The 27,411-nt window shown below is 41.9% G+C and overlaps 1 protein-coding gene across 2 annotated transcripts in view; it reads right to left on the reverse strand.

Annotated features, from left to right (window-relative positions):
* LOC138975102 (centromere protein J-like) overlaps positions 1–15,694 on the reverse strand; it is a 43,067-nt gene extending 27,373 nt beyond the window's left edge. For both annotated transcript variants that reach the window (XM_070347755.1, XM_070347754.1), the window contains exons 1-10: positions 15,016–15,694; positions 13,625–13,840; positions 11,755–11,912; positions 10,954–11,235; positions 8,984–9,844; positions 8,136–8,246; positions 6,394–6,684; positions 5,419–5,631; positions 4,665–4,784; positions 3,707–3,774 (exon numbers count right to left, since the gene is read on the reverse strand). In XM_070347755.1, the coding sequence (XP_070203856.1) occupies positions 3,707–3,774; positions 4,665–4,784; positions 5,419–5,631; positions 6,394–6,684; positions 8,136–8,246; positions 8,984–9,844; positions 10,954–11,235; positions 11,755–11,912; positions 13,625–13,840; positions 15,016–15,088 (2,393 nt within the window). In that variant the 5' untranslated portion in view covers positions 15,089–15,694. The remainder of the gene's footprint in view (positions 1–3,706; positions 3,775–4,664; positions 4,785–5,418; positions 5,632–6,393; positions 6,685–8,135; positions 8,247–8,983; positions 9,845–10,953; positions 11,236–11,754; positions 11,913–13,624; positions 13,841–15,015) is intronic.
* Between the last annotated feature and the right edge of the window lie 11,717 nt (positions 15,695–27,411).

Raw genomic sequence — 27,411 nt, forward strand, 5'->3', positions numbered from 1 at the left:
CAGCTACGAGTCACATTCGTGCTCAGCGCGTCGTTGGTTTATGAGAAGCACAAACACGGTTAAAGGGAGGCAAGTGCTCCCAGTGTTGGAAGAACAGTTGGGGAGGAGTTGCAAACCTTTAATAATCTGGTTTCAGTTGATATTTCCGCGAATTGAACTAGATTTCTCGGAAATACCAAAACAAAGATCAAAGATGGCGGACCTCGGTGGTAGTGAAATGTGGAAGGTGCATCACTGCCATCCAGTGATGGGGATTTTATACCAGGCTTGTGTCTGTCCGAGTGCTTCCACACAAAGTTTGTGTTCTGGCAGTGACTTGGTGAGTAAACAGCTAATGTAAACCTCCCATTTTATTTTTTTATTTATTTATTTATTTTTTAATTTTTTTTTTTTTTTTTTTTACACAATGCACACGCTTTCAAGCAGAATCACACTTTTAGTGATGTGTTTATTTTATTTGATTTTATTTTCTAAAAGTTACATATCTGATGAACATTTGTGTACAATTTGACATCTCTAATTCAAAAAATAAAAAAATTATAGCACTTTTAGTAACAGTATACTGTGTTATGACTTTCGTCCCTGGCATATAGAATGCAGCAAATGAAAAAAATCGCGGCAGTCAAGGGGTTAAATCATTGGTGATGTCATCATAACCCAGTTGTTGTAGTTGTCGTCGTAGTTGTTGGTGTTGTTGTTGTCATGTTCGTTGTCGTGATTGTTGTTGTTCTCGTGTTGTTGTTTATGTTGTTGTTGTTGTAGTTGTTGTTGTTGTTGTTGTTGTCGTCGTCGTCGTCGATGTCATTTGTTGTTGTTGTTGTTATCGTCGTCGTCGTCGTCATCGTCGTCGTTGTCAGAGGTTATTTCTAAAGATTTCATTGATAGTCTTTGTTCTCGTCACCAAGACTTGCTAAGAACAAGCTTGGAACAGCAAGAGTTCCAAGAACAAGATTAGAACAACTCATTACATCATTACCAGTATGTCATTTGTATTTAGAACACACTTTAGAAAAAAACTCTTCAGCTACAAACCAGTCACCCTCACATGTCGGAGGTGTTTGTCTAAACCACTTACTGAAATGTTTTGAGGTTTAATGACCATACACATGTTGAACCGGTGAGTGTCTTCCGCTGCTTAATTCGCAAATAACTATTTTATTAAAGTCCGCTTGAAACGCTCAAAGATGAAATTCCATGTTAAAAAGTGACAAAAGTTTCACATTTTCCCGTTGTAACAGCTTCCGATGATATTATATGAAAATTCTGATCCTCTGAGAGGATTCCCCGAAACAAAATCAGTTTGTACGCCTAATTTTAATAGAATTGTCCAAACAGTGTCGCTAATATTGTGCTAAAAGATGAATTCTAGAACAATGTTCACAGACAGACACCACTTGGCAAAAAAATTTTCAGTGCTGGGAGATGAAAAAAAAAACTACCTCGCTACGCGCGGGCTTTGCCCGCGCTCCGCTTGGATTATTATCAAAATTAAATTGTCGAAATCAATTTAAAAACACTTTCATCTTATTCCTTGTCGGTTCCTGATTCCAAAAACATATAGATATGATATGTTTGGATTAAAAACACGCTCAGAAAGTTAAAACAAGAAGAGCAAACGCTCGATCGAGTCACTTTCGCAGTTCTGAATATTATATGAGGCATCAGATGGACAGGAAGAAATTGCTATTCACAACACAATACAGATGTAAATAATTTGATGTAAAGAATAATCCTATAAAGTTTGAATCAAATCCGATGAATAGTTTCAGAGATATGATATTTCAATTTTTTTCCTTCAAGACATACCTGTGACCTTGAAAAAGGTCAAAGGTCACCAAAGCAGACGTCAAAGTGTAGAGGTCACTGGGAGTCACGTTCACATAAAATTTGAGCCCGGTCACTTTTATAGTTTCCGAGAAAAGCCCAACGTTAAGTTGTGTGTTGCCAAACAGAAAAGGCTAGTTATCTCCCTTGTTTTTCTGATAACGTTCGTAAAAGGCTACAGATGTAAATACTTTGATGTAAAGAATAATCCTACAAAGTTTCAATCACATCCGATGAACTTTGTCAAAGATATAAAATGTCTAATTTTTCCTTTGACGCTGACCTGTGACCTTGAAAAAGGTCAAAGGTCAACGAAACCATCGTTAAAGTGTAGAGGTCATTGGAGGTCACGACTAAACAAAATATGAGCCGGATCGCTTTGATAGTTTCCGAGAAAAGTCCAACGTTAAGGTGGTGTCTACGGACGGCCGGCCGGCCGGACGGCCGGCCGGACGGACAGACTAACACTGACCGATTACATAGAGTCACTTTTTCTCAAGTGACTCAACAAAGAGAGGTACAGAAAAGCATGCTATCCTTCTTAGCGCAACTACTACCCCGCTCTTCTTGTCAATTTCACTGCCTTTGCCATGAGCGGTTGACTGACGATGCTACGAGCATACGGTCTTGCTGAAAAATGGCATTGCGTTCAGTTTCATTCTGTGAGTTCGACAGCTACTTGACTAAATGTTGTATTTTCGCCTTACGCGACTTGTTTTGTTGTTGCTCTAAATCAAGACTGACCTAAATCGTGACTGACCTAAATCGTGACTGACCTAAATCGCAACTGACCTAAATCGTGACTGACCTAAAATCATGTCTGACCTACCGTATTTGACGGACTACAAGCCGCGACTTTTTTTCAAAAAAAATCGCATTGCGGCTTATAAAAAGATGCGGCTAAAACGTTACCTAAACTTGAATACACGCATGCAGGAAAAAAAAAATATGGGTAGCGCCGTATGTATGGCAGCTCGCTTTCCCCGGGGAGAAAGCAGCCCGAATTTCCATGAGGGTAACCTCACTGGACTGTAAATCTTATCCAATCCAATCCAATCCAATTCACCTAATGGAAGTCGCCGCGGATTTTCATTTCGCTCGATTAGCGATGACCGGTACTTTATTAGCTCTCTACTCAAGACTCGGCGCTTTTCTCTTTCTTTCGCAAATCTTCGTTTGTCAACAAGTCGTCGTGACAAGATAGCGTACAGAGAAACACCGGATGTATCAGGATCTCGCGCGCGCGAGATTTCGTTTTTTTGTGTCTCGCGATAGTTGGGGGAGCGAGAGCCGCCATGTTGTGTTTTCGTCTGCTCGAAATGTGCGCAAAAGTCGTAAAATCCCAAAAAAGCTTATTCCGGGCGGGACTACATGTGTGTGTTGGTTACAAATTGTGTGTGTGTGATATTTTTCTTCAAACTTTTTCACTTTTCTTCTTTGTTTCACTTGTTTATTCTCGGAGCCGATTTCGCCAAATACCGTACTTTCGTTTGCCTCGTTGTTTTGATTGATTGACACGATCTGATTATATTTTTTTCGACGGCGGCTAATATAGTGACGCGGCCTATACGTGGCTTGTCCCAATTTTGTTGTTAAAAGTCGTGGGTGCGGCTTATAAAACGGTGCGTCTTGTAATCCGTCAAATACGGTAAATCGTGACTGACCTAAATCGTTAATTTAGTATGCAAGCTGATTTCTTGTTAACAACAAAAGATCGGGGGGTCAACCCAGTAATTCAAAACCTAAACTCAATTTGCTAACAACATCAACACATCAGTAACTGTTTAAGCCATGGTCAACTGAAAAAACAACCTACCTTTCTTGTTTTTTGATTCATGGTCTACTGACTTTTGAATGCAAGAGAAGAAGAGAAAATGCTCACCTTTCAAAAGGGCTTGACGGCGCGTTCTTCTTTTTCTCAAGCACTGTTTTGAGATCTGACACTGCATTCTGAACACACAAAAACCACAGATAATCAATATCTTGATCAACTTCAAGCAAGTGATAAAACATAAATTTGTACAGTGTGGGAGTTATTCTTCCCTGGATTCTTTTCTTAGAAAGCAAGATATAAACGCCTGGCGCGATCATTGATTTGTACCAAACCAAGTGCAAGTCAAACAATTGTTTGTACAGTCTCTCCCAGTGGCTCTTTTTGTCTGAGCCAGACTTCAACTGGTTCCATCACACTGACAAGAAAAATGCGACTGCCGTTGTTCAACCGACTTTGCCGTTGTTCAACCGTAAAGGCACATCCCGTCCCATGAAAACTGTTCAGCTAAGGGTCTGGGCTTTTACATGGGTTAGGCCCCCCCCCCCCCCCCCCCCCCCAAAAAAAAGTCTGTTTACGGTAACATAGGCAAAAAAAATAGGGATTTTTTTTCTTTTTTTTTTCTCTAAAAAAACAACATATTTTTAAGTTATTTTGCCAAAAAACAAAGACTTTTTTTCTCTTTTTTTTTCTCTCCCCCAAATGCCAAAAAAAGTCTAGGGTCGCGCGAAAAACTACAGTCGGTGGGGATACCAAACTCAAACAGCCTGTAAGTGCTCTCTATGCACAGCGGCAATTGAAGAATGTACAAGGTAACAATAAAAATGTACTCACCAGAAAACAGCAACATGAACACATCAACACGAAATAATTTCGACTTTCGTCATCATCAGCAAAAACAAAAACAAGAAGTTCAAAGTTCAGAGAAGACAGAGAAAGAAAAAGAAGAGAATGAGCACAGAAGAATACAGACGGAGTGTAAAATGACGAAACCTAAAAAAAATTGTTAAAGCTAAGGAACAAAATGAAGCATTTACTGACGAGAGAAAGATATCGTGCCAGGCTGTACCTTCTGCCGCTGTCTGTTGGGCGTGATGAGTCGCTTGACCACTGAGGAGTTGCTGACCAGTGACATGTTGTCCGCTATGTCCTCCAGCGCCTCAAACTCATCCAGCTCTTCTGCTTCACGCTGAAAACAAAAATGATAGATGCGATGAATACAGAGGTTAACAGATTACACCTTAGTGACTCATCATCAAGAAAGCAGAACGTAAACTGTTTTGCTCAGAAAAAAATCCACATTAATTATACAAAATATGGTTAATTTGGGTTTTAAATCTAAAGGAAAAGAACAAAAAATACTCTGATGTGAAAATACTTTATTTCATTTTTATCGCTCTTTTGTTTTTTCTTTGCCTTCTTCTGTTTTCCATCAAGAGGAAAACAATAGGACTTCCAGAGCTTCAAACTCTGCATGCTCTATGATCTAATAATGACAATTTGTGCAGTTTTCACCGCCCCAATGTACAACCTAAATACAGTGGAACCTCCCTTTAAGACCCCGACCCCTATTTCAAGACCTTGCTATTTCAAGACCTTGACCTTGCTATTTCAAGACCTTGACCTTGCTATTTCAAGACCTTGCTATTTCAAGACCTTGCTATTTCAGTCCTGTTCGTAACCTCTGCAAATTTACCCTCATTTTAAGACTCTCTTTTCAAGGCCTGATTTCTCAGATTTTTGGAGGTCTTAAAAGGGGGGTTCCACTGTATACTGCATGAAATATCTATAGCAAAAGAAATGCACAACCCAAATCTTGTTACCGGTGCTTTCTTCTCTCGCTCCTTCAGGCCAGCCACAAAGGAAGCATCATCAGCAATGGAGTCCTTCTCGTCCTGGTCATCGTAGCCAGTCGGTTCACCGTTTCGCTGAAGTGACGTCTGGGGTTTGGATGCTGGTTGGCTCTTTTTCCCCGTCTCCGACCTCCTCTTGATCAGTTTCAGTTTTTCTGGCTGCAGCGGCTCTTCCTCTTCTATCTAGTGACATAAAGCACATGCAATGATGTACTATAGTGGTAGGTAAAGGTATTCCCATAACCATATTGTAGGGAAGCGAGATGTTTGAGATCTGAACTTTTCTACTTCTACTTCTAGGGTCAGCTTTATGAGGGCAGCGCCCATTTCCCCTCCCTCGCTGCCTTTGTCTTCCCTGGTCCTAAATAGGGTCAGGTAGCATCCAGCTAGAGCGCTCCGAAAAATCGGGTATTATGACATGAATATCACCTGTCAAAAGTGTCCCCATGTTGCAGGTGACCTGTCATGACAGGTACACTTTGTCAAGATGGTAGAGAATGGCTCAACAGGTGTCCTTTCATGGGAGGTGTCCTCTCAGCAGAGGTGCTTCACATCACTGTACCATGTGTGACTGTTATACAGGTTGTGAGTATTTTAGGTATGGGTGCATAAAACCTGCCTCTAAATTATTCTAAAACCCTCTTGCTTTGAGCCTTTATTTTAACCTTTAGCTTCTCCCACACTGCCCACAAGAAAATCTGCCGAACTGCCAGACCTGTGAAATCCTAAAAAAGGTACACTGCTTACGTTCACAAATTCAGAATCAAAAAACAAGATAGGTTAGTTATTGGAACGTTTAACTTTTAAGAATTTATATTCCCTGTAAATGTCTTGTTTTGTCAAAAATTAAACGTTTCGAAAACTAACCTTGCTTGTTTGTTGATGCCAGATTTCTGGCTTCAGGCATTGCAACATGTACCTATCATTAAAATAACACTCACTCACCTTCTTCTTTCCGCCACTAATTCTCTTTTTCTCTGGCTGACGTTTGGCAGCAGGTTTGGATGTTGCTGCTGTTCTCTCCGATTCAGCGTTGACTGAACTCTGTGATCTGGAGGTCGCTGTCGGGCGGGATGATTCAGACCTTTGACCTCCCCCTGCTGAGGATCTTTTCGGCGGAGGTCGTTTGATTGGCTGAGAGAACCGAGCGATGCCTTGACCTTTTCGAAGGAAAGGTCGTTTGGTTGGAGCTGAAGATTTCTCTTGTGCTCCTTGCCTCCTCCTCTCTTCTTGCAACTGGGAAAATATCACAAGAGACCTGATATCTGAGGCTTAAGAATAGTTAAAACAGGTCATAGAAGGAATATCAAAATGCTTATAAATTTAACATAATAGCCAGAAGAACCTCCCTTGAAAGATTCCTCCCCCGGATACGATACGAACCATTAACATTCTAAATATTCACGGTCAGTTGCTAACAAATGACCATACACGAGAGTATTGTAAAGTTCCTTGAAGGAACTTAAATTTCACATGACCCCTGAACAGAGAAAAAATTACACCAAGACAAATGGTCAAACAAATACAACAGAAACCCTATTTTGAGTCTTTGACCACCCCCCAATTCTAGTCTTTGACCACCCCCCAATTTTAGACTTTGACCACCCCCCAATTCTAGACTTTGACCACCCCCCAATTCTAGACTTTGACCACCCCCCAATTCTAGACTTTGACCACCCCCCAATTCTAGACTTTGACCACCCCCCAATTCTAGACTTTGACCACCCCCCAATTCTAGACTTTGACCACCCCCCCAATTCTAGACTTTGACCACCCCCCAATTCTAGACTTTGACCACCCCCCAATTCTAGACTTTGACCACCCCCCAATTCTAGACTTTGACCACCCCCCAATTCTAGACTTTGACCACCCCCCCAATTCTAGACTTTGACCACCCCCCAATTCTAGACTTTCCCTCCATTGAGACCGTGCTTTCTCCGATTCTCTACTCATGACCTCTATAAATGTACCTCCATTGAGACCGTGCTTTCTCCGATTCTCTACTCATGACCTCTATAACTGTACCTCCATTGAGACCGTGCTTTCTCCGATTCTCTACTCATGACCTCTATAAAGGTACCTCCATTGAGACCGTGCTTTCTCCGATTCTCTACTCATGACCTCTATAACTGTACCTCCATTGAGACCGTGCTTTCTCCGATTCTCTACTCATGACCTCTATAAATGTACCTCAAATGAGACCGTGCTTTCTCCGATTCTCTACTCATGACCTTTATAAAGGTACCTCCATTGAGACCGTGCTTTCTCCGATTCTCTACTCATGACCTCTATAAATGTACCTCAAATGAGACCGTGCTTTCTCCGATTCTCTACTCATGACCTCTATAAATGTACCTCAAATGAGACCGAGCTTTCTCCGATTCTCTACTCATGACCTCTATACCTCCATTCAAAGACACTCCCCGTCTTAAGACCTGAGTTTCCGGAACTGTTGGCAGTCTTCACTGTAATGGACAGATGATCACAAATGCCCCCCAAAATAAAATGTTTGATTCCAAAGATAAGAGTAAGACAAAAAGAATTAGGGTCAGTAGGTTACTTTATTTTGTTTTATCTTTATGATAAAAGTGGTGTTTTTTTTTTTATATCTAAACTGGCGCATGTGCCTTGTTATTCGCTGGAGCTTTCCTTCCAAAAGTTCAAGGGTCAGGATTTATCATACATACCGCTAGCGCCTGCTCTTCATCAGCCAGTTGTTCCTCCAGCAGTTGTTCAAACGTCATCCTCCCTTGCAGGCCCGCTTTGATCGGCCGTTCCTCAGGGCTGTCTGGAGCATGCTGCAGTCACATTTTTCAGAAATATATTTTTTGGAGATGTTATTTGTTCGTTCATACATTTTCCCTTTCAGACAGAACAAACTTAAGTTATAAAATAGTGTGTTTCTAGGTGAAAAAAACTAATTCGAAAGTGTGTAACAACACCCCCTTCCCAGAGCATAGACTTTGGCATTGCTACTCTTATTTTCAGACACAGTATAAGACACAGTATAATACACAGTATAAGACACAGTATAATACACAGTATAAGACACAGTATAAGACACACTTAGTCTTGCACAAAACGTGTAGTGTACAGTCTGATGTCTGAACGCCTCCAATTAAAAGAATCTGCTGTCTCATCTACCGGTATAAATATCAGGATCCCTAGTTTCACAAAACAATACCTTCAATGAAAGAATATTTTGTACTAATCCCAGGGTATCTTCTCACAGCAGGTACTGCTGATTATGTAACATTTTGCACGCACTTTCATGCCAACATGAAGTCTCTAAACAAGGTATTTAAGTCTCTATACTCTAGGTATGTTCAATGTTGATACTGACACATCTGCTAAACATAGCACTATGTAGGTCTTGTGTTGTAACTTTACATACTTGAATATATAGACATACCAACTGTACCAGTTATATCACTAACCGTAAACATTCAACTACATGTTCTGCCTATATATATTATTATTGTACTCTACCGTCTTAAGTGAAAAAATTGACGTTTTTTTCCCTCATGATACTGACCTTTACTGTAACTTCCAACTCCTCCTCCTCTCCTTCTTCCTCCTCCTCATACTCCTCCTCTCTGTGTTGACTAGAAGGGAACTCCTTTGACTTTCTGATACCATCTCCGTCATTTCTCACTTCCTCCCACGACCCTCTCAATCTCACGTGCGGTTCGAAAGGCACATGTTTGGATGACGTCTGAGGCTGCTGCGTGTGTGATTGTGGATGAGATTGTTGGTGAGATTGTGCGTGAGATTGAGGAGGCTGTTTTTGCTGAGACGCAAATCTCTGTTGATGCTGAGCGAGTCGTTGTGACTGTTGCTGCTGGAGATAAAGCTGCTGCTGTTGCAGACGCTGCTCCAAATACTGAATCTGCTGAGCGTCCAGAGGCACAGACGGGTAGTTCTGAGGTAGACCAGGTGCTCCTGCATTCTGGGACTGAGAGATCTGTCTGTGACCTTGACCTCCTGCCAAATACCCAGCTTGCGAGCTGGCAGGAACGTGAGCACTTTGCGAGCTGAGTGAAAACTGAGCACTTTGTGAATTGACCGGAAAACCAGCACTTTGCGAACTGAGCAAAAAATGGGCGCTTTGTGAGCTCAGCTCCTGAGCGGGTTTGTGAAACTGCCCCTGTGAATCGAAACCCTTGGCCTGAGAAAAGTTTTGAGGCGGATGTAAGCGAGCGGCACCGGACGACTGAATGTCGAGAGACTGAGTGGCCGCTGCTGAGGTTGCTGGTCGGACTCCCGCCAAGGGGAGGGAGTGATGCAGAGAGGAGGGGTGTACTGGCGAGAAGTTTGGGGAGGCCGACTCCTGTACTGCCGCCTGCCGCTGTTCCAAGAGCAGTGCTTTCTGCTGTGGCGGTAACAGTCCCAGCATCTGAAAATAATTTCAACAGTGTCAATGTCATGCTTTCTGCTGTGGCGGTAACAGTCCCAGCATCTGAAAATGATTTCAACAGTGTCAATGTCATGCTTTCTGCTGTGGCGGTAACAGTCCCAGCATCTGAACATGATTTCAACAGTGTCAATGTCATGCTTTCTGCTGTGGCGGTAACAGTCCCAGCATCTAAAAATGATTTCAACAGTGTCAATGTCATGCTTACTCACAGCAAATGGATTTCAACACTGGAAGTGGAAAGAAAAAAGAAAAGAGTAAAAAATGCAAAAGAGAAAGAAGACAGAGCAAAGGAAATAAAAAAGTTCATACTTTTGAGGGATAAAAAAGAAGGGTACAACCCCAGACAGAACAAGAAAGATGTGGGGATAATCCAGACAAAAGATGTGGGGATAATCCAGACAAAAGATGTGGGGATAATCCAGACAATGGCCGAAAAAATAGGACCATGTCATTGTCACAAGCAAAAGACAACCCTAAGAACTAGAGAGAAAAAAATATCCTTTTTCTTCCCTTCTACTGTCAAAACAAAATAATGCAAACTTCAGAAGCCTTTCAACAATAATTAGTCCTCCCTCCCTCCCAGTCCTTCTGTTCCGGAACAGCAAACTCAAATACTCTGTAACTTGAAGTGCTGTTCACATGGGAGACTTACAACCAACTTTCACCCAAACTTTCAAGTGAATTTTGTCAGAAGCAAGTTAGTTGAAAATTGCTGCCCATGTGAACAGTGTTATTGTTTACCATTCTCAGTTGACTTGCACATTCGGGCTCATCCAGTCGCCTTCGTTGTTTCCTGACTAGATCTAACCCACTCGGAAAGCGCGATAAAACATTCTGCTGCAAGTAATTTGTAAATCCCTGAGGAGTCGAGTGGCAATCAACTGAGTTTTCGAGTCAATGCTAAATTTGAAGAAAATCAGAACTAAATCGTTTGGACCGTTCACACGGCAGGCTTTTTGCCGCCATGGCCTCAGGGACTTGGAAGCAACTTCAAACTGAACAGAAACCAAAAAAGCTAAATATACAGGCATCACTTAAGGGGGAAATATGATGACAAATCTGCCATGTGAACAGCACTTAAAATACACCTGCTGCAGAAAGTTTGGAGCGGTGCTTCCCATCAGCGCTTGCAACGTCTTCAGCTGTGACCCCACGTCAGCCTGCGATTCTTTCGGGTCTGGTGGCAGTGGGGGCAGGTAGAAATTGTCGCTTCCGACCTCTGACCTATTTTCGTAATACTGCAGGCGATCGTCCACAGCTACCATGTCGTCGTCATAGGAGCCGGGGTTGCTGAAGAGATCTGGGTTGGTGTACTTGTCGTCGTCGGCTGATGGGGATGTAGGGTACATCACTGGTTTGGGTAACCAGTCCTGAGACAGAAAGATTAATGATGGATAATGGACAGGTCTGACCAATGAAATAGATGCAGTTTAACTTTTAACCGTTTTTTTTTGCATCAAGAACAGGGAGGTGGGGGGGGGGGGGGGGGGGGTGGGAGCAGCCATGAAAAGCCACAAACATCAAATCGTAAGAAAAGAACCAACAACAAAAAACAAAATACCCATGAAATCCCAACTACATTTCTACTAACATTCCCCACCCCACGTATTACCCCAAAAGATAACCAAACCTTAACACACAATGCTCTTGCCAAGTCAACATGTATCTTCACTTGTACCAAGCTAACATTTACTTTTACATACACATAAACAATCATAACCACTCGTATCAAATGCACATTTATAAATCCTAAATCGAAATTTGTTCTTCTTCCATTCAAACCATCATGCACACATACACACACATGTACAACCTCCCCGAACCTAACCACCCACCATTCATACCAACCTCTACAGTCCTACACACGCAGTAGCCACACTTCCACATACCTTGCGTTGTTGATCCAGCGTGTCTCCCATGGAGGCGACCAGGCCGCTGTCAGTGGAGGCCTGAGCCATCATGGCCTTCGCCAGTTCTGTTCCCGCCCCTGTGCGCCGCGGAGGGGTCATCAAGGGAGGCGACTTGCCAACACCTCCGGGTCTGGATACTGTGGGGGAGCAGGAAAATAATTCTTCATAATAAAATTGTTATTTGTGCAGTCTTCATTAAACACGTGTACAGTATTTATTGGTCTGTTTATTTTTCGCTCTCACGCACAGTCACCATTGTTCTGCATTAATACTTAGAGGTCCAAATGCACAGACACACTTGCATGCTTTGTTATGTTATATGAAGTCTTATATCGCGTCCGTATCTCCAGACTCGGACTCAAGGCGCAGGGATCTATGTATGCCGTGTGAGATGAAATGTTTTACACAATACATCACGCATTCACATCGACCAGCAGATCGCAGCCATTTCGGCGCATATCCTACTTTTCACGGCCTATTATTCCAAGTCACACGGGTATTTTGGTGGACATTTTTTATCTATGCCTATACAATTTTGCCAGTAAAGACCCTTTTGTCAATCGTGGGATCTTTAACGTGCACACCCCAATGTAGTGTACACGAAGGGACCTCGGTTTTTCATCTCATCCGAAAGACTAGCACTTGAACCCACCACCTAGGTTAAGAAAGGGGGCAGAAAATTGCTAACGCCCTGACCCAGGGTCAAACTTGCAACCTCTCGCTTCCGAGCGCAAGTGCGTTGCCACTCGGTCACCCACTCAGACTTACACACCGGAATGCACACACTGACACAGAACCTGAACAAAATGTACGATCAGGATCTTTTATCTACAACTACCTAGATTTCACACACACACAAACAAGCAAAAATAGTGCACTGCAGCACACAGCCATTTTTTTTTCAAGTTCATTTTTAATTTTTAGTAAGTTCAGACATACATTCCGAAATACACACAGACACAGAACCTAACCAAAATGTTCGGTCAGGATCTTTTAACTACAACTACCTAGATTTCACACACACACACAAACAAGCAAAGATAGGGCACTGCAGCACAACAGCCATTTTTGTTTCAACTTCAAGCAAACTCGATCTTTCATTTAAAGGAGTTTGTCTCTCATGTATTCTTACCCAGGAACCAACATCTAAGATACAAAAGTCCAGTAACACTAACAGGTTAAATCCTCCCCTCCCCCCCCCCCCCCCCCCCCCCATCTTGCCACCTACCCATACCCCACCCCTCTGTTGTCATCATTTTCCTAATTTAGTTCGAATCATACACCTCAGACAAACACTCTTAATTACCAGTAACCCCCCCCCCCCCCCCACTCCCATCCTCAACTGTGATCTTTTCCAGAGATAAGAACGAAGGATGTAAGTGTAAACACATCACATGAGCGCTTACATCCCTTTGTTTCTCAGATCTTAAAATGGCGACCTATTGCTCATTTGATTTAGATTGTGTGACCTTTATCAGACCTGGGAACCCCTGTTTTGCACTTAGAGTACTCTCAAACAAATTTGGTGTATTTTCAGAAAAACTAACTCCACACAGCATTTGAACATTCATCATTCAAACAGGCTTCACACACGTCCGTCGCACCGTTAATTAAGTTTACCAATACATTTAAAACAAATGCTTCTTTCAATGTTTTCTGGCAAAAGCTGTAATCATGTGTCAAAATATTGGATCGGCTTCGGGATGCGCGTGTGAAGAAAAGTAGTCTTGGAATTTTTTTCGTCGTCTTTTTTCCCCACTGACTGTACTGGTTGTAATCTGAACAATTATGTGTACAAATTACGGCAAAATCATAAGGGTTCCCAGGTCTGCTTTACGATCCAACTTACCCCTTCCTTCCCCCCACTGTGCCCCACGTTGTGATGCCACCAGCGTCTGCACTCGCAGCTGTTCTCCCTTCAGCATTTCTAGCTGCGTGTGCTGCTGCTGCATCAGCTGCTCCTGCTGTTGTTGCTGCCACTGACGCAGCTCTCGGAAGCGCTGCAGCAGACGCGCCTGCTCCCTGGCTTGCTGCTGCTCCAACAGATCCAGGGACGTGTTGTCTGCTGCAATTATTTGTTAATCATTAATTTTTAAGGCCCACACACACAAAATTATGTCCACTCAGCGTTGGTATGAACTGGACATTTGTGATAATTTTGTGTACATGTGCAAAAATACTGAACCAGTCTTATGACTACAATTTTTAGTAGATTATTATTGGCTGGAAATCGTGCACGCTGTGTCTCCGGGATGTCAGAGAAGACTTACTGTCCTGGTAGAGTGTGCAGTGTGGAAAACTGAGTTTTGCCAATGTTAATTTTTGTTTAGGGTCAAACAAGTTTTAGGGTCTGGAGAAAAAAGTCTTCGTCTGGGAATCGGAAACATTGGACATTTTTTCTTGGCCTTATCACGTTCAGTTATCTTTGTGGCTTAAGTTCCATGAAAATTGTTTACTTACTTTTAAGTTAGATAATCGTAACACAAGCAATCTCCATCAGTGGCTGTTAATTATTACTCAATTCAGGATTCTGCCTGAAGGTTGACACTAACAGTAACAGTTTAACACTACATCAGTAACAGTAGCACTTACACTGAGTGACACTGACACTAACGCTTACATTACAATAACACATCTTCCATCCACAAATATTGTGAAGACTAAAGTTGAACTAGAACAAAATGTTGAAAAACAAATTTGTAAAATCTTAGTATCTAAAGCAATAGACACAGGTCCATGACTATAGCATCCAGGCTACATCCATGTCACTGAAACAGTGCGATTCTGAGTATAGTGCCAAATGGAGACTGATGCAGTATTGGCGTTAACCGGTAATTACCGGTATTTTACCGGTTAAAAATAGAAAATACCGGAACAAAAATGGCTGCCGGTATGACCTATGGGTTGATTTTTGAACTACCGTTTTTTTTCGCTGGTTAAACAACTAAACTAGTACTCCGAGTTGGACTCTTACTGGTTCCAATGACCAGATTACCGTTTTTTTCTGGACAGTTTGCATCATAAAAGTTTGCGTACCGGTTTGAAAACATTCTAGCGCCATCACTGTGATGATGTCAGTTACGTGGATAATTAATATAGCCAGCCCCTCTTGTTTAACCCAAGCTCATAGTCAATGTATGTATTTTCATACAGAGCAGACGTAATCAATCAACAATATATATATATATATATATAGAGAGAGCGAGAGATACCAAAATGATTACTATCAAATGTACTCACCACTTTCATTTCCATTGTCCTCTACATCCACACTTTCAAAAGCAGAATCCCGTACATTTTCCCTCTCCATCATCAAACCATTCAGATGTCTTCTTTGCTGGTATTTCCCTGTAGCATGTTATTTCATCTTCTTATTCTTACATCTAGAGAGGCGATTGTGATTTATGTTTGAGAACCACTGGAAGATCGAGATAACACATTATAACATTTAACGGAACATTAACAAAGTCTGCTGAACTGGTAATCGTGCAGATCTTGCACTTGCAGACGATGATCTCCGTATCTTGTTACATTCGCTGAAACGTCACGTTTTTCTCAGAAAACGCTGGCGTTCTCAACAAATATAAGGTACTCCATCAGTTGTTCGTGTACACAGAACCTGTATGGTTTAATTACTGTTAGATTCAGGTCCTAAATCCGATTACTCCAAGATTAAGAAAGTTCAACAGCAGGCACAGCAGTCAGAACAAGTTGCTACATGATGCGGATCAACACAAGAATCCCATTTGACCATCCACATAAACAAATCCACGTAACAAACTGTTCCGAAACTTTAGAATACAGTGCAAAGTTTTACTTGAAGCGCTGTTGTAACACACATATGGTTCTTAATTGAACAAAACTACGTTTCTATCCAAACAAAAGTTTCAACTGGTGTTGCTTGCCGCCATGTTGGAAACCGGAAATGTTACTTTGCTGCAGACCATCGCATTCGCAGTTCGTTTGAAGCCACAGCCAAAACTTCTATATTTTATTTAGCTTCTGGTTTACAAATCTGGTGTGTTTCACGTTGTACTTGTTCTGTGGCCACACTGATCCATATTTGAGCATTTCTCTTCTGATTTATTTTCTCCCATTTACTGTTCTTTGTGTTATTGCTTTTCTATTTCAGGATCCTTTGGCACTCGAACGTTCTTCTTTATGTAAAAACTGTGCATTTTGTTGCTGTGTGTTTGGTAGCAGGCTAATTGCCCCCCGGACAATTGCAACACTAGGACAATTGCATCCCCCCCCCCCCCCCCGACAACTGCCCCCATCATGGGAGGACAATTGCCCCCCGGACATCTGCCCCCCGGACAACTGCCCCCCGGGCCGGATAACTGGCACTACAGGTACGTTCACAAACACGCATGCTCGAATGCAGGATTGTTGCTGTTCTTTTCTGTCATCTATTTTGTTTACCCTTTTTTTTGCCGCAGTTCACCTGACTCGGAGAGCGTGCGTGCGTGTGTGTGTGTGTGTGCCACGGTGTGTGTGCCGGCGTGCGTGCGTGCGGCCGCCGTGTGTGCCCGGTGTGCGCTGAGTCTTTCGCTTACGTTTTCAAGTCGTTGATTGTACTCAGCGGCACTGATTAAAACTTGAAACAAAAACACGTTGGAAGATTATCCTGACCAAGCCTGGCTATAAATCCTTTCAAAAGGAAGATCTTAGCCTCTGAACTCTCTTTCTCCCTCTCTCCGTCTGACCGGCCCCTCTCAGTCTTTCTGACCCCCGGCCCCCCCCCCCCCCCCCCCCTCTCGCTGTTTCACACTCGATCTCTGGGTGGCCCCCATCTCTCTCTGTCTCTCTCTTTCTGTTTGTCTGGCTGTCAGTCTGTCTCTCTCTTTCTGTTTGTCTGTCTGTCAGTCTGTCTCTCTCTTTCTGTTTGTCTGTCTGTCAGTCTGTCTCTCTCTTTCTGTTTGTCTGTCTGTCAGTCTGTCTCTCTCTCTCGGTCTCTCTGGCTCTGTCTCTGTTTCTGTCTGTCTGTCTGGAAGATCTCTCTCCTCTCTCTCTCTCTCTCTCCTTTTTTTTCTCTCTCTCTCTCTCTCGGGCTCCGCCGGGTGTCAATGCACTTCACGAGTGCAGACAAATCATGTCAAAGAAAGCTGACACGGAGGCAACGGCGGCGGCGGAGTTAAATCGCATCCGATTTGAGATGAAGGATGACCGTAATATGTACGTCACAGAGAAGAACGTGGGTGGCTGAGTGGGTAAGGCTCCAGTCCCAGAAGGATCTTCAGTTCAAATAGTACTGCTTTCTTGGAGTAACATGTATTGATTAGATCAACGAGGAGTTGTGTAGTAAAGTGGAACCCCCCTTGTAATACCCCCCTCCCCCCTCCCCCCTCCCCAATTTTTACATTTTTACACCCCCGGTATAGGGGTGTGTATAGGTTTCGCTCGATGTGTTTGTTTGTTTGTTTGTTTGTTTGTGTTCGCATATAGATCTCAAGAATGAACGGACCGATCGTCACCAAACTTGGTGAACAGGTTCTATACATTCCTGAGACGGTCCTTACAAAAATTGGGACCAGTCAAACACACGGTTAGGGAGTTATTGGTGTGTATAGGATTCGGTCGATGTGTTTGTTTGTTTGTTTGTGTTCGCATATAGATCTCAAGAATGAACGGACCGATCGTCACCAAACTTGGTGAACAGGTTCTATACATTCCTGAGACGGTCCTTACAAAAATTGGGACCAGTCAAACACACGGTTAGGGAGTTATTGGTGGATTAAAATTATACAAGGACTTATAGAGGAACATCTTAATGGTCAAAGGGAAATAACCATTCTCACTCAGTCACTGCCACCAACTGAGAAGGTTATTTCCCTTTGACGGGGGTGTTTTTCCTACCTCGTAGGAATTTCTTGTTGTTTTAAGACTCACTAATTTACCTCCATTTTAAGACTCCCTAATTTTTAAGACACGATTTTCTCAGATTTTTGGAGGTCTTAAAAGGGGGTTTCCACAGAACCAGTAATGTAAGGCCCCTCTGATAAGAGGACACCTCAGAATAAAGGACACTTTCCCTTTTCCTTTGGTCTACTGGCTTACAGATACGGTCGCACCCGCCCTGGCGACCACTTCTCGGTAACGACAACGCGGATAACTATGAATACCCCACTTTTAGGGTGGCAACATCATTCAAATTTCCATAGCGACCACCTGTCTTTAACGGACACTTTTGGTCGGTCCTTTATGTGGTCGTTATAGACAGGTCTCACTGTTTCTTTTTCTTCGTTTACACGGCAGATTTGTGCAGGGTTTCACTCGGAATAAGAGCTTCCTTCCACTTGAATTCTGTCAGGCAAAAAACTAAAAAAATAGTCTGTTTACGGTATCCCGACCGACCCTATTTTTTCGCGCGACCCTAGACTTTTTTTTTGCATTTGGGGAGAATTTTTTTATAATTTTTTTTTTATTAAATTAAAAAAACACCAAACAAGTCTTTGTTTTTTGACAAAATAACTTAAAAATATGGGTTTTTTTAGAAAAAAAAATCCCGACCTACCGACCCTATTTTTTTTGCCTATGTTACCGTAGTCAGCCGCGGTTTGGTTGAAATTGAGACTGATTCGTTGTGATTTCAACTAATCAGACCTCGCGATTTGTTCTACTTATTTATTTATTAAGGAGATTTCTATAGCACATAACTAAAAGCACAATGCGCTTTACAATATCACTAGGTATAAGCACACGCAGACATACTCTGATTAAATAGAACTTAGCCTTGCAAGACATACTAAGAACACTAAACTTTTGAGTTCATACAAAAATAGAGAATTAGATTAAATACTGGACAAACGATTAAAATAAGCTTAAGGCCTACACCAACTGCAATGGGCTATTTAAGATACAAAAGTTTAGTAAACTATAACAGGCAGTGCATAAAACTCCATAATCCTAAGAGGGTCGAACAAATAAGAAACATAAGACTATTTTACTATAATTACTTCGTAAAAAATAATAAACATGGAATACAAAGCTGTAATTGTTAACAACAAATTTAAAAAGATTTTCATGCCATATTGCACAACACAGTTTGACACACACCCAACCTCACACAAGCGCACATACACACTTACGTTTGGTTCGTTGGCCTCAGCCCAGGCTATAGCTGCTTCTTGGGCAAATCGGGACTTTTGGGTGAATCACTCAAGTTAATGTTGCAGATGGAGTGGCGGCATATGTGTCTTGTCATACAGTTGACTCTGACGAACTTAATTAATCCCAACAAAAATCTGTCACACACGCACGCATCATTCATACACGCGCAAACACACAGGCAGGCAGGCACCAACACACACACACACACACACACGCACGCATGCACACACACACACACACGCACACATTCACACACGCACACACATGCGCACACACACACACACACGCACGCACGCACAAAACACACGCGCGTGCGCATGCGCACGCGGCACACACACGGACACACGCACGCGCGCTCGCACACAAACACACATGCATACACAAACACACACGCACGTACACACACACACACACACACACACACACACACACACACACACACACAAACCAACTTAAAACTTAGTCACGAACACGCTCAACATTGAATTGCCTTCCCTTTGGTGTATCGTCGTGTATGACTTGGACCATTTCTGACAAAATCATCCATTTCAAAATACCTCTCTCTCTTCAAGCCCACGTTTGTAGAGGTTACTGAATTCATTGTATTCAATTTTCCCAGAACGGCATGGTTTTAAGGGCCTATTGATCTGATCTAAATAAATTAGATGTATACCCATTGTGTTCTCCATCACTGTGAAGGTGGTAATGCGAAAGTTTAACTGCGCGCATGCGGTTTTTCCCTCATGGGAAATAACAATCAGCAACTCGATTTGTTGCTGCCGACGGTGCTCACTTGCTCTAATTATTTGCGGAACTATGCAGATTTGGGACAAAAATTTAAAAAAAGATTAAAGGCTGTTTGTATGGTTATTCATAATTATGTGAGTGTGTGTGTGAGTGTGTGCGTGTGTGTGTGTGTTTGTTTGTGTGTGTGTCATTGTGCGTGTCAGTGTGTGTGTGTGTGTGTGTGAGAGAGAGAGATAGTCACCTGGCTGGCTATAGTGAAAAGGTTACTTTTGGTGGTCACATTAGATATTATGTTTTTTTGGAAAGTTCGTTTTATTTGCAGCCACAGTTCGGTAAACGACAAATGGCTAAACCCAACCACCTAAGAATGAGAAGCGTTTTTGTAACATGACCCATATTCTGCAAAAATGCAGCCATGACGCAGGGGGTAGGTTACAAAAAAACGTCATGTACCGCTTAAGTGCATACGGATATAAGCAAATTATACCTTAAACGAAATCTAAAGATTGTTGCCATCAGACAGCAAGTAAAATGCCTAATTCGTATACACAGTTTTATTTTTAACAACATCTGTATAACATGCGGACGACAAAACAGAAAATGCCATTTTCTCAATCGATATGTATAGCTAACTGAACGCCTGGTTGAAACCGCAATCAAAAACATCTTGAAAATTGTTTATTCTCACAGCTAGAATTATTTTACATCAACAATTGTTAATTTACCGAGGAAAACAACAGTCATATAAGATACATAATGGATGGTTCTGAATCAACTCCGAAAACCGAACCGGGTCGAAGCAAAAAAAAGTTTACACATGCACAGGCTTGAAAAAGGATAATTTGGTTCAATCTGTTAGATTTTTACCCATAACGTTAAAGATCAGCTCAATATAAAAGGAAAGTGATCATTGTAAAAGGATTTTGCTATCGCAAAATAATTCAACTTCCGGTTTTACCACATGGCGTCCATAATATTATCAATTTATTACATAGCGTGCATTTGTCAGAAATTATACTAAATGTTAGAAGCGATCTTAAAGTGAAAGTAACGTTTAATAAAAGTATGCGCATTTACCTATTGATTGATATATGACTAAAATAATGGACATGTAATTTAAACGTACAAAACGACATTTTGTACACTACCTCTCTAAAAAAAAGCGACTATGACCGACTGATATGTATATGTAAATTAGGTCATTGTTAATGATGAAAACGGTTTTTCTTTAAAAGATAACACGCAAACTGTGAAGTTCAAGCCCATAAATGATTTTAGTACGACTTCTTCAAAACAGGTCTGTTTTTCACTCCACCAGTTTCAGTTTTGATAAAATATATGTATAGTTGTCATTTTCAAAAAACCTTATCTGCAATTCACTTAACCAAATACACCATGAACCCAGAAGGTATTAGAGTGAGACACTTTACAGTGAAATATGTTATGATTCCCCTTATTTCGAAATATATGCATTTTAATTGGCAGACACGATTCACGTCGTAGGTACGTGTCGTCTGGTGAGGCAACCGTTAGCATTTTTTGTCGTAAGAATTGACATTTTTAAACATAAATCATGGACAAAAAACTAATTCTACAAAAAGTGCAGGTTTTCTTGGTATAGTCAGTTAAAGCAGCTTAAAATTCAAGAAATTGTGCAATTACGTGTATGTATTTGAAATGGCAGAAAATATTGAATGAAAGTGATTTTTGACTGATTGAAACCCTACCCCCACTAACAAAATGGGCCCTGAGATTAGGGGTGTTAGTTGAAGATGAATGAATAATGGCTATGCTTTTCCCCTAAAGTATTCCGTTTGTATGGCCATGTTGGGTTTGATGCGTGCATGCCTGGTTTTCTCCTGTAGATGGGTGTCGGCACAGAAGGTCTGCCCGCTGTCCTCAGCCAACATGCTCCGTCTTCATGGCAGCTCAAATTTTTTATCGAGGTTCTCTCCTCTAGATCCGCCGTGTTTCGCCTAGGGGCTTTCGCTGCCTAGTTGATAGGGTCACCTCGTAGAGGATGTGGTCATAGACCACGCACGGTCGGTCTTGGGATAGGGAAACGTTATGCTAGTCCGGAGGGATTACGCCACAATGGCCACCTCGCGAAGACCCAGGGTCCTAGACTAGGGAGGTCCAAGGGGGAGCACCGGGAGGGCTACCCCTCTACCCGCACCTCCAACACAATCCCTTCCCCTGGTAGCTTCATCCCCAAGGAGGAAACAAAGCTACCTGCAACACCCCCCCTAAAGTATTCAAAACCTAAACATATACATAGGCAAGATGTTCTACATTAACACAATTAACTTTTTAAACATATACATATGCTTAGTACACGATACTTCCGGTTTTTCTACCGGATGACTTATACATTTAGGGGGTAAACACCTTATCGTAGAAAAAGCTTTATTTTCAAAAAGTGCAAGTAATTATTAAAAATCATACATAATATTTATATATTGGAGTTAATTTTCCTTCGAAAGTCATTTGTTTCAAGTGGCAGAAAATGTCAGTTGGAGAGTTACATGTACGTAAAGCGTATAACTGTTGTCTGTGATTAGTGCATTGTGGACACATTGGCACCATTTGATCCTAAATGCTAAACGATGTCGTGATCATACCACAGTTTTAGGATAATTTACATCGCATCGATTACTAAATTGATGGTAGAATTTCACAGATAAATTCTATTTCCGGTAGCGTCAGTGCCGTTCTCTTTTTCTTTTTTGTAATAAGGTAATAACGAATGAACCACGTGTCACACTCTTATGCTAGTCTTTAAATGAAAATTCCAATTCTTGTAAGTTAAAAGGCATGTATTGCGCGTTACATACATTTATTCCCCCCCCCCCCCCCCCCCCCAGGATTACAATGCAAGTAAACACATATAAAGAGATAGTGACGTTTTACATGGTTACACGTTCAGTGGTGAACGTAACGTGTGGTTTAACAAAATTACTTGCACATACAATAGTGAAGTCTGTCTGTGTGTCTCTGTTTGTGTTTTTGTCTATGTCTGTCTGTGTGTTCGTCTGTTTGTCTCTCCCTCTGTCTGTCTATCCGTCTGTCTATCTGTCTGTCTCTCTCTCTCTTTCTCTCTGTGTCTCTGTCTGTCTGTCTGTCTGTCTGTCTCTCTCACTCTCTCTCTCTCTCTCTCTCTCTCTCTCTCTCTCTCTCTCTCTCTCTCTCTCTGCGAGGTAGGTGCTCTTAAAGAGAAAGCAATACAGAAAGAAATGCATATCTCTACCAAGAATGAAGTTTGTCTGTCTGTTTGTTTGTGTGCGTGTTTTTTTGGTTGCGTAAGTGTTTCTCTATAAGCATCTCTACGTCTTTGTTCGCGTACTTAAGTGTGTGCGTGTTTCTGTGTCGGTTTGTCTCACTGTGTGTATGTCTGTCATTTTGTCGGTATGTTTGTGTATGTGTCTTTGTGTGTTTGCGTGTGTACGTTTGTGTGTGTGTGTTTGTGTGTGTGTGTGTGTGTGTGTGTGTGTGTGTGTGTGTGTGTGTGTGTGTGTGTGTGTGTGTGTGTGTGTGTGTGTGTGATTGCAATTATTCCTCCTTTTTTTTTAGATTGCCTCGATGTCGTTCAATGCATATATGATTGTTATGATTACAAAATGCCTGAATACTTGCATTGGAATAAGCGGTTTAACGATGTTGATGTACATGCTTTAACTGTAGTATTTATGAATACATTTTAGTCCAACTTTTCTGGCACAGCTGCCATACTGTTATGGAAAGGTTTTAGAAGAAAACACTCATGTCATTTAATAATTATGTGTCATACAAGAATAATTAAGTCATTTGTGTTTATGTCACCAAAGCAGAGTTTGTTCTTCTCTAAATTTGAGAAACATTTTTTCAAAATGTGTTTTTTTAAAGTGCGGGGTAAAGGCGGGAGAAGGGGGGGGAGGGGGGGGAGGGGGGTGTTGGTGCATGAGGTAGGTGCTCGAGACTTCTGAAAGTGACGCTAAACTCACTGTCTTGTCACAAAGACAATGATATTCTTTATTGTATGCAATTTGTTATATAAAGTTTGAAATTAATCGTTAAGATAAATGATTTTTGTCTTCAGCAGTGTTGGTTGATATGTATTGTAATATTGTACCATTTGTATCTAGTTCCTAAGTGTTGTTTGATCCATTGAAAGAAAATAACAATGTTAAAAAGGCAAAGACATGATAAACGACATTTTGTTATGTAATTGTTGCGTTTCAATATTAGATATTGTTGGGTCATACACATCTCTCTCTTGGTTTATACACATTGCGAAATCTGAAACAGATTTACATAACAATCTCAATGATTGTCACTACCTCTCTCTCTCTGTCTCTCTGTCTCTCTCTCTCTCTCTCTCTCTCTCTCTCTCTCTCTCTCTCTCTCTCTCTCTCTCTCTCTCTCTCTCTCTCGTGCGCTACCACACAGTATTGACTGCTTCATCTCTTTTTGAATGTTTGCACAATACAGACCGTTTCGAATGTTGATATTTCACATGTCAACGCAGGACACATCAATTAACATAATAGTTTGGCTTGTCAGTCTATTTATCGACAAAGAAGCGTGTAAGATGGGATGAAAGTGGGCGAACATGCTTGAGTGAGGACAGATCTACAGCAAATCGGTTTGTATGTTCGTTAACGTGTATATTTCTCGTTGAAAAACAAACATGTACTCAATATAATTCTTACTCATTCCCACAAATATGAATTTAAGCTGTACGTGGTTTCAAAGAGACACATGTTGTATTGAATTGGGGTGTGAAGTTGGTTTAAACCGGCAAATGATATTAAGATGCTCTTTTTGATTTGCCTTCCTTATTGTTTTAAATTTAACATGTGTATGTTTCACAGGGGCGGATCTGTGTTTTGAAAGGGGGGGGTGCAAAGTTCTTTTTTTGTTTGTTTTTGTATCTCATCCGCGAAGGCGCGACTAAGCGCCGAACCGATGGCGCGAAGCGCCGAGCATGCTAGGGGGGTCCGGGGGCATGCCCCCCCGGAATTTTTTTTTAAAAAGGAAGCAAAATTGTGCAATCTGGTGCAATCTGAGCGTGTAAAGTGCTATTTTCAGGTGATATATTTTTCTTCTTTCTTTTTTTCTTCTTTTTTTTGTCCCGCTGGGGGGGGTGCAATTGCACCCATTGCACCCCCCCAGATCCGCCCCTGAATTTCATTTCTTGGGACTGTTCAAATGTTTTACACTGAAAACCAAAGCCGATTACTTGCCTCATTATGATTTTTGTTAGCATACTGAATTACGTCATAATTACAAACACAAACAGATAATGACGTCATTTTAAGTGGCACAAACGTGTACATGAAGGCCTTCCCTTTTGAATGATTTACAGTTATAGAATTTCTGTCAAGCGGTTTAAGTATTATGTCCGTTTTATGAACCCAACCCTCAAAACAAGAATAGTAACGCCAAAGAAGGAAAACATACACACAAACCAACGTTTTTCTCACCGGTGGTTTGGAATATTGCCCCAAAACTTTAGATTTAGTGTTGTGGTGTTAAAATCTATCAGAACAAGAAATTCCTCCGAGGTAGGAAAAACACCCCCGTTGGTCAAAGGGAAATAACCATTCTCACTGCCACCAACTGAGAAGGTTATTTCCCTTTGACCATTAATATGTCCCTCTATAAGTCCTGGTAGAATCTTAATCCACCAATAACTCCCTAACCGTGTGTTTGACTGGTCCCAATTTTTGTAAGGACCGTCTCAGGAATGTATAGAACCTGTTCACCAAGTTTGGTGACGATCGGTCCGTTCATTCTTGAGATCTATATGCGAACACAAACAAACAAACAAACAAACACATCGACCGACTCCTATACACACCCCTATACCGGGGGTGTAAAAATGTGTTTGCTAACGTGACGCCAAAAAGTAACCAAAACGGTCCTTAGCCGACTGACTAAGAGAGAGAGAGAGAGAGAGAGAGAGAGAGAGAGAGAGAGAGAGAGAGAGAGAGAGAGAGAGAGAGAGAGAGAGAGCGTGTGTCTATCTCTGTTTGTCTATCTGTCTGAGTGTGAGTGTGAGTGTGTGTGTGTGCTTGTGTGTGTGTTTGTGTTTGTGTGTGTGTGTGTGTGTGTGTGTGTGTCTGTATGTGCGTGTACGCGTGTGTGCGCGAGCATGTGTGTTTGTGTGTGTGTGTGTGTGTGTGTGTGTGTTTCTTTGTGTCGTTGATCTTAAATAAATGCCCGAGGAGGGAAGGAGGCTCATGTTAAAACCTTGACAAATATGTAGTGCTGCACATGGTCGTTTACTCGGACAGTAAGATAGCCAGTTTTTGATGGAAGTCCATCCTGCCATCGCGACCGCCCCTCGAAAGCGGCCACCTGCCCACAACGACCACTGCAAAGTATCCCAGGCGAGTGTTTCTTCTTTAAAACCGTTTCACCTTTCAATAGCGATCGTCTGTCTATAAAGACCTGTTTTGGTCGGTCTTCAGTTGGACGTTATAGACAGGTTCGACTGTACGAGCGAAACTGAGTGCTCTGAAAGTGTGACGTGACACACGTGAATAGTTTCAGTGAATGAAACGCTGATCCCTAATCCCCAGGGAACGTTCGGCTTGAGTGACACGCGTCGATCGTGCGATTACTTGGCCACAGCCTTTGACTTTTATTATATATATACCTCACATCACGACTATATTGATTGGTTTGTTCGGGTGCGCAGTGTGAAAAATAATCTTTCACACACACACACACACACACACACACACATACACGCACACACACATAAACACACCAACACACACACAAACACACACACACACACCAACACACACACAAACACCCACACACACACATGTACGCAGGCACGCGCGCACGCACTCTCACACACACACTGACGCACACACACACACACACACACACACACACACACATTGAGGTGACACCTTTTTCAGTTTTTGGCTCACGTAAGTGTAGCCTATGCGATGATAAACTTTGTCTGTCTGTGCGTGTGTGTGTGTGTGTGTGTGTGTGTGTGTGTGATAGAAACTTTAACATTTCCGAGTCTATGGATAAAGCTCGCATAAGAAGATTACGTCTCGGTCAAAAGTGTTTGACGTGTGTGATAGAAACTTTAACATTTGAAGACGTCACATTATGACGTAAGAGGGTTAGACGTCACGCAAAGGAATTACTGAAAGTCTCGGTCATTGTTATTGTGAGCGAGCCGAGACTAGTTGGCAGATCCAGGGTCTCGCTTTCTTACACAGTTTCACCTATGCTTACTGTGTGTGTGTGTGTGTGTGTGTGTGTGTGTGTATGTGTGACGGAGTGATTGAGTTTGTGTTACTGTTTGTCGATTTCTTACCGTGCGTGAGCCTTGAAGGCTTCGCCTCTTGTTATTCATTCATTACATAATCTGCGTGAATATGGAATAATTGCGTTAGTTGTAGTTAGACCTGTACCGTCAATAACAATTCACATTTCTAGCGCAAAAGATGTGTTTTTCCGTCCCTCAAAGAGCATCAGTTGTAAAGGTAACATGTTCGTAATTAAATCTGACAACGAGGATCTTGTGGGGTTAATATAAATTGTTTCTTATAAAGTGCTGATAATGTTGCAACAGCGCAAACAATTTGTGCAAGTACCTTTCTTCAACATAACGTGTTCTTAGACTGGTTTAACAGTCTATTTTGCTTTCTTGCAAATTTCCCCTGGCATATCACCATAATACATGTCCATTATAGAAATATCCCATGCACGCACACACCCACACACACACACACACACACACACACACACACACACACATTGAGGTGA

Source organism: Littorina saxatilis, linkage group LG9, assembly GCF_037325665.1.
Source record: "Littorina saxatilis isolate snail1 linkage group LG9, US_GU_Lsax_2.0, whole genome shotgun sequence".
Classification (NCBI taxonomy): domain Eukaryota; kingdom Metazoa; phylum Mollusca; class Gastropoda; order Littorinimorpha; family Littorinidae; genus Littorina; species Littorina saxatilis.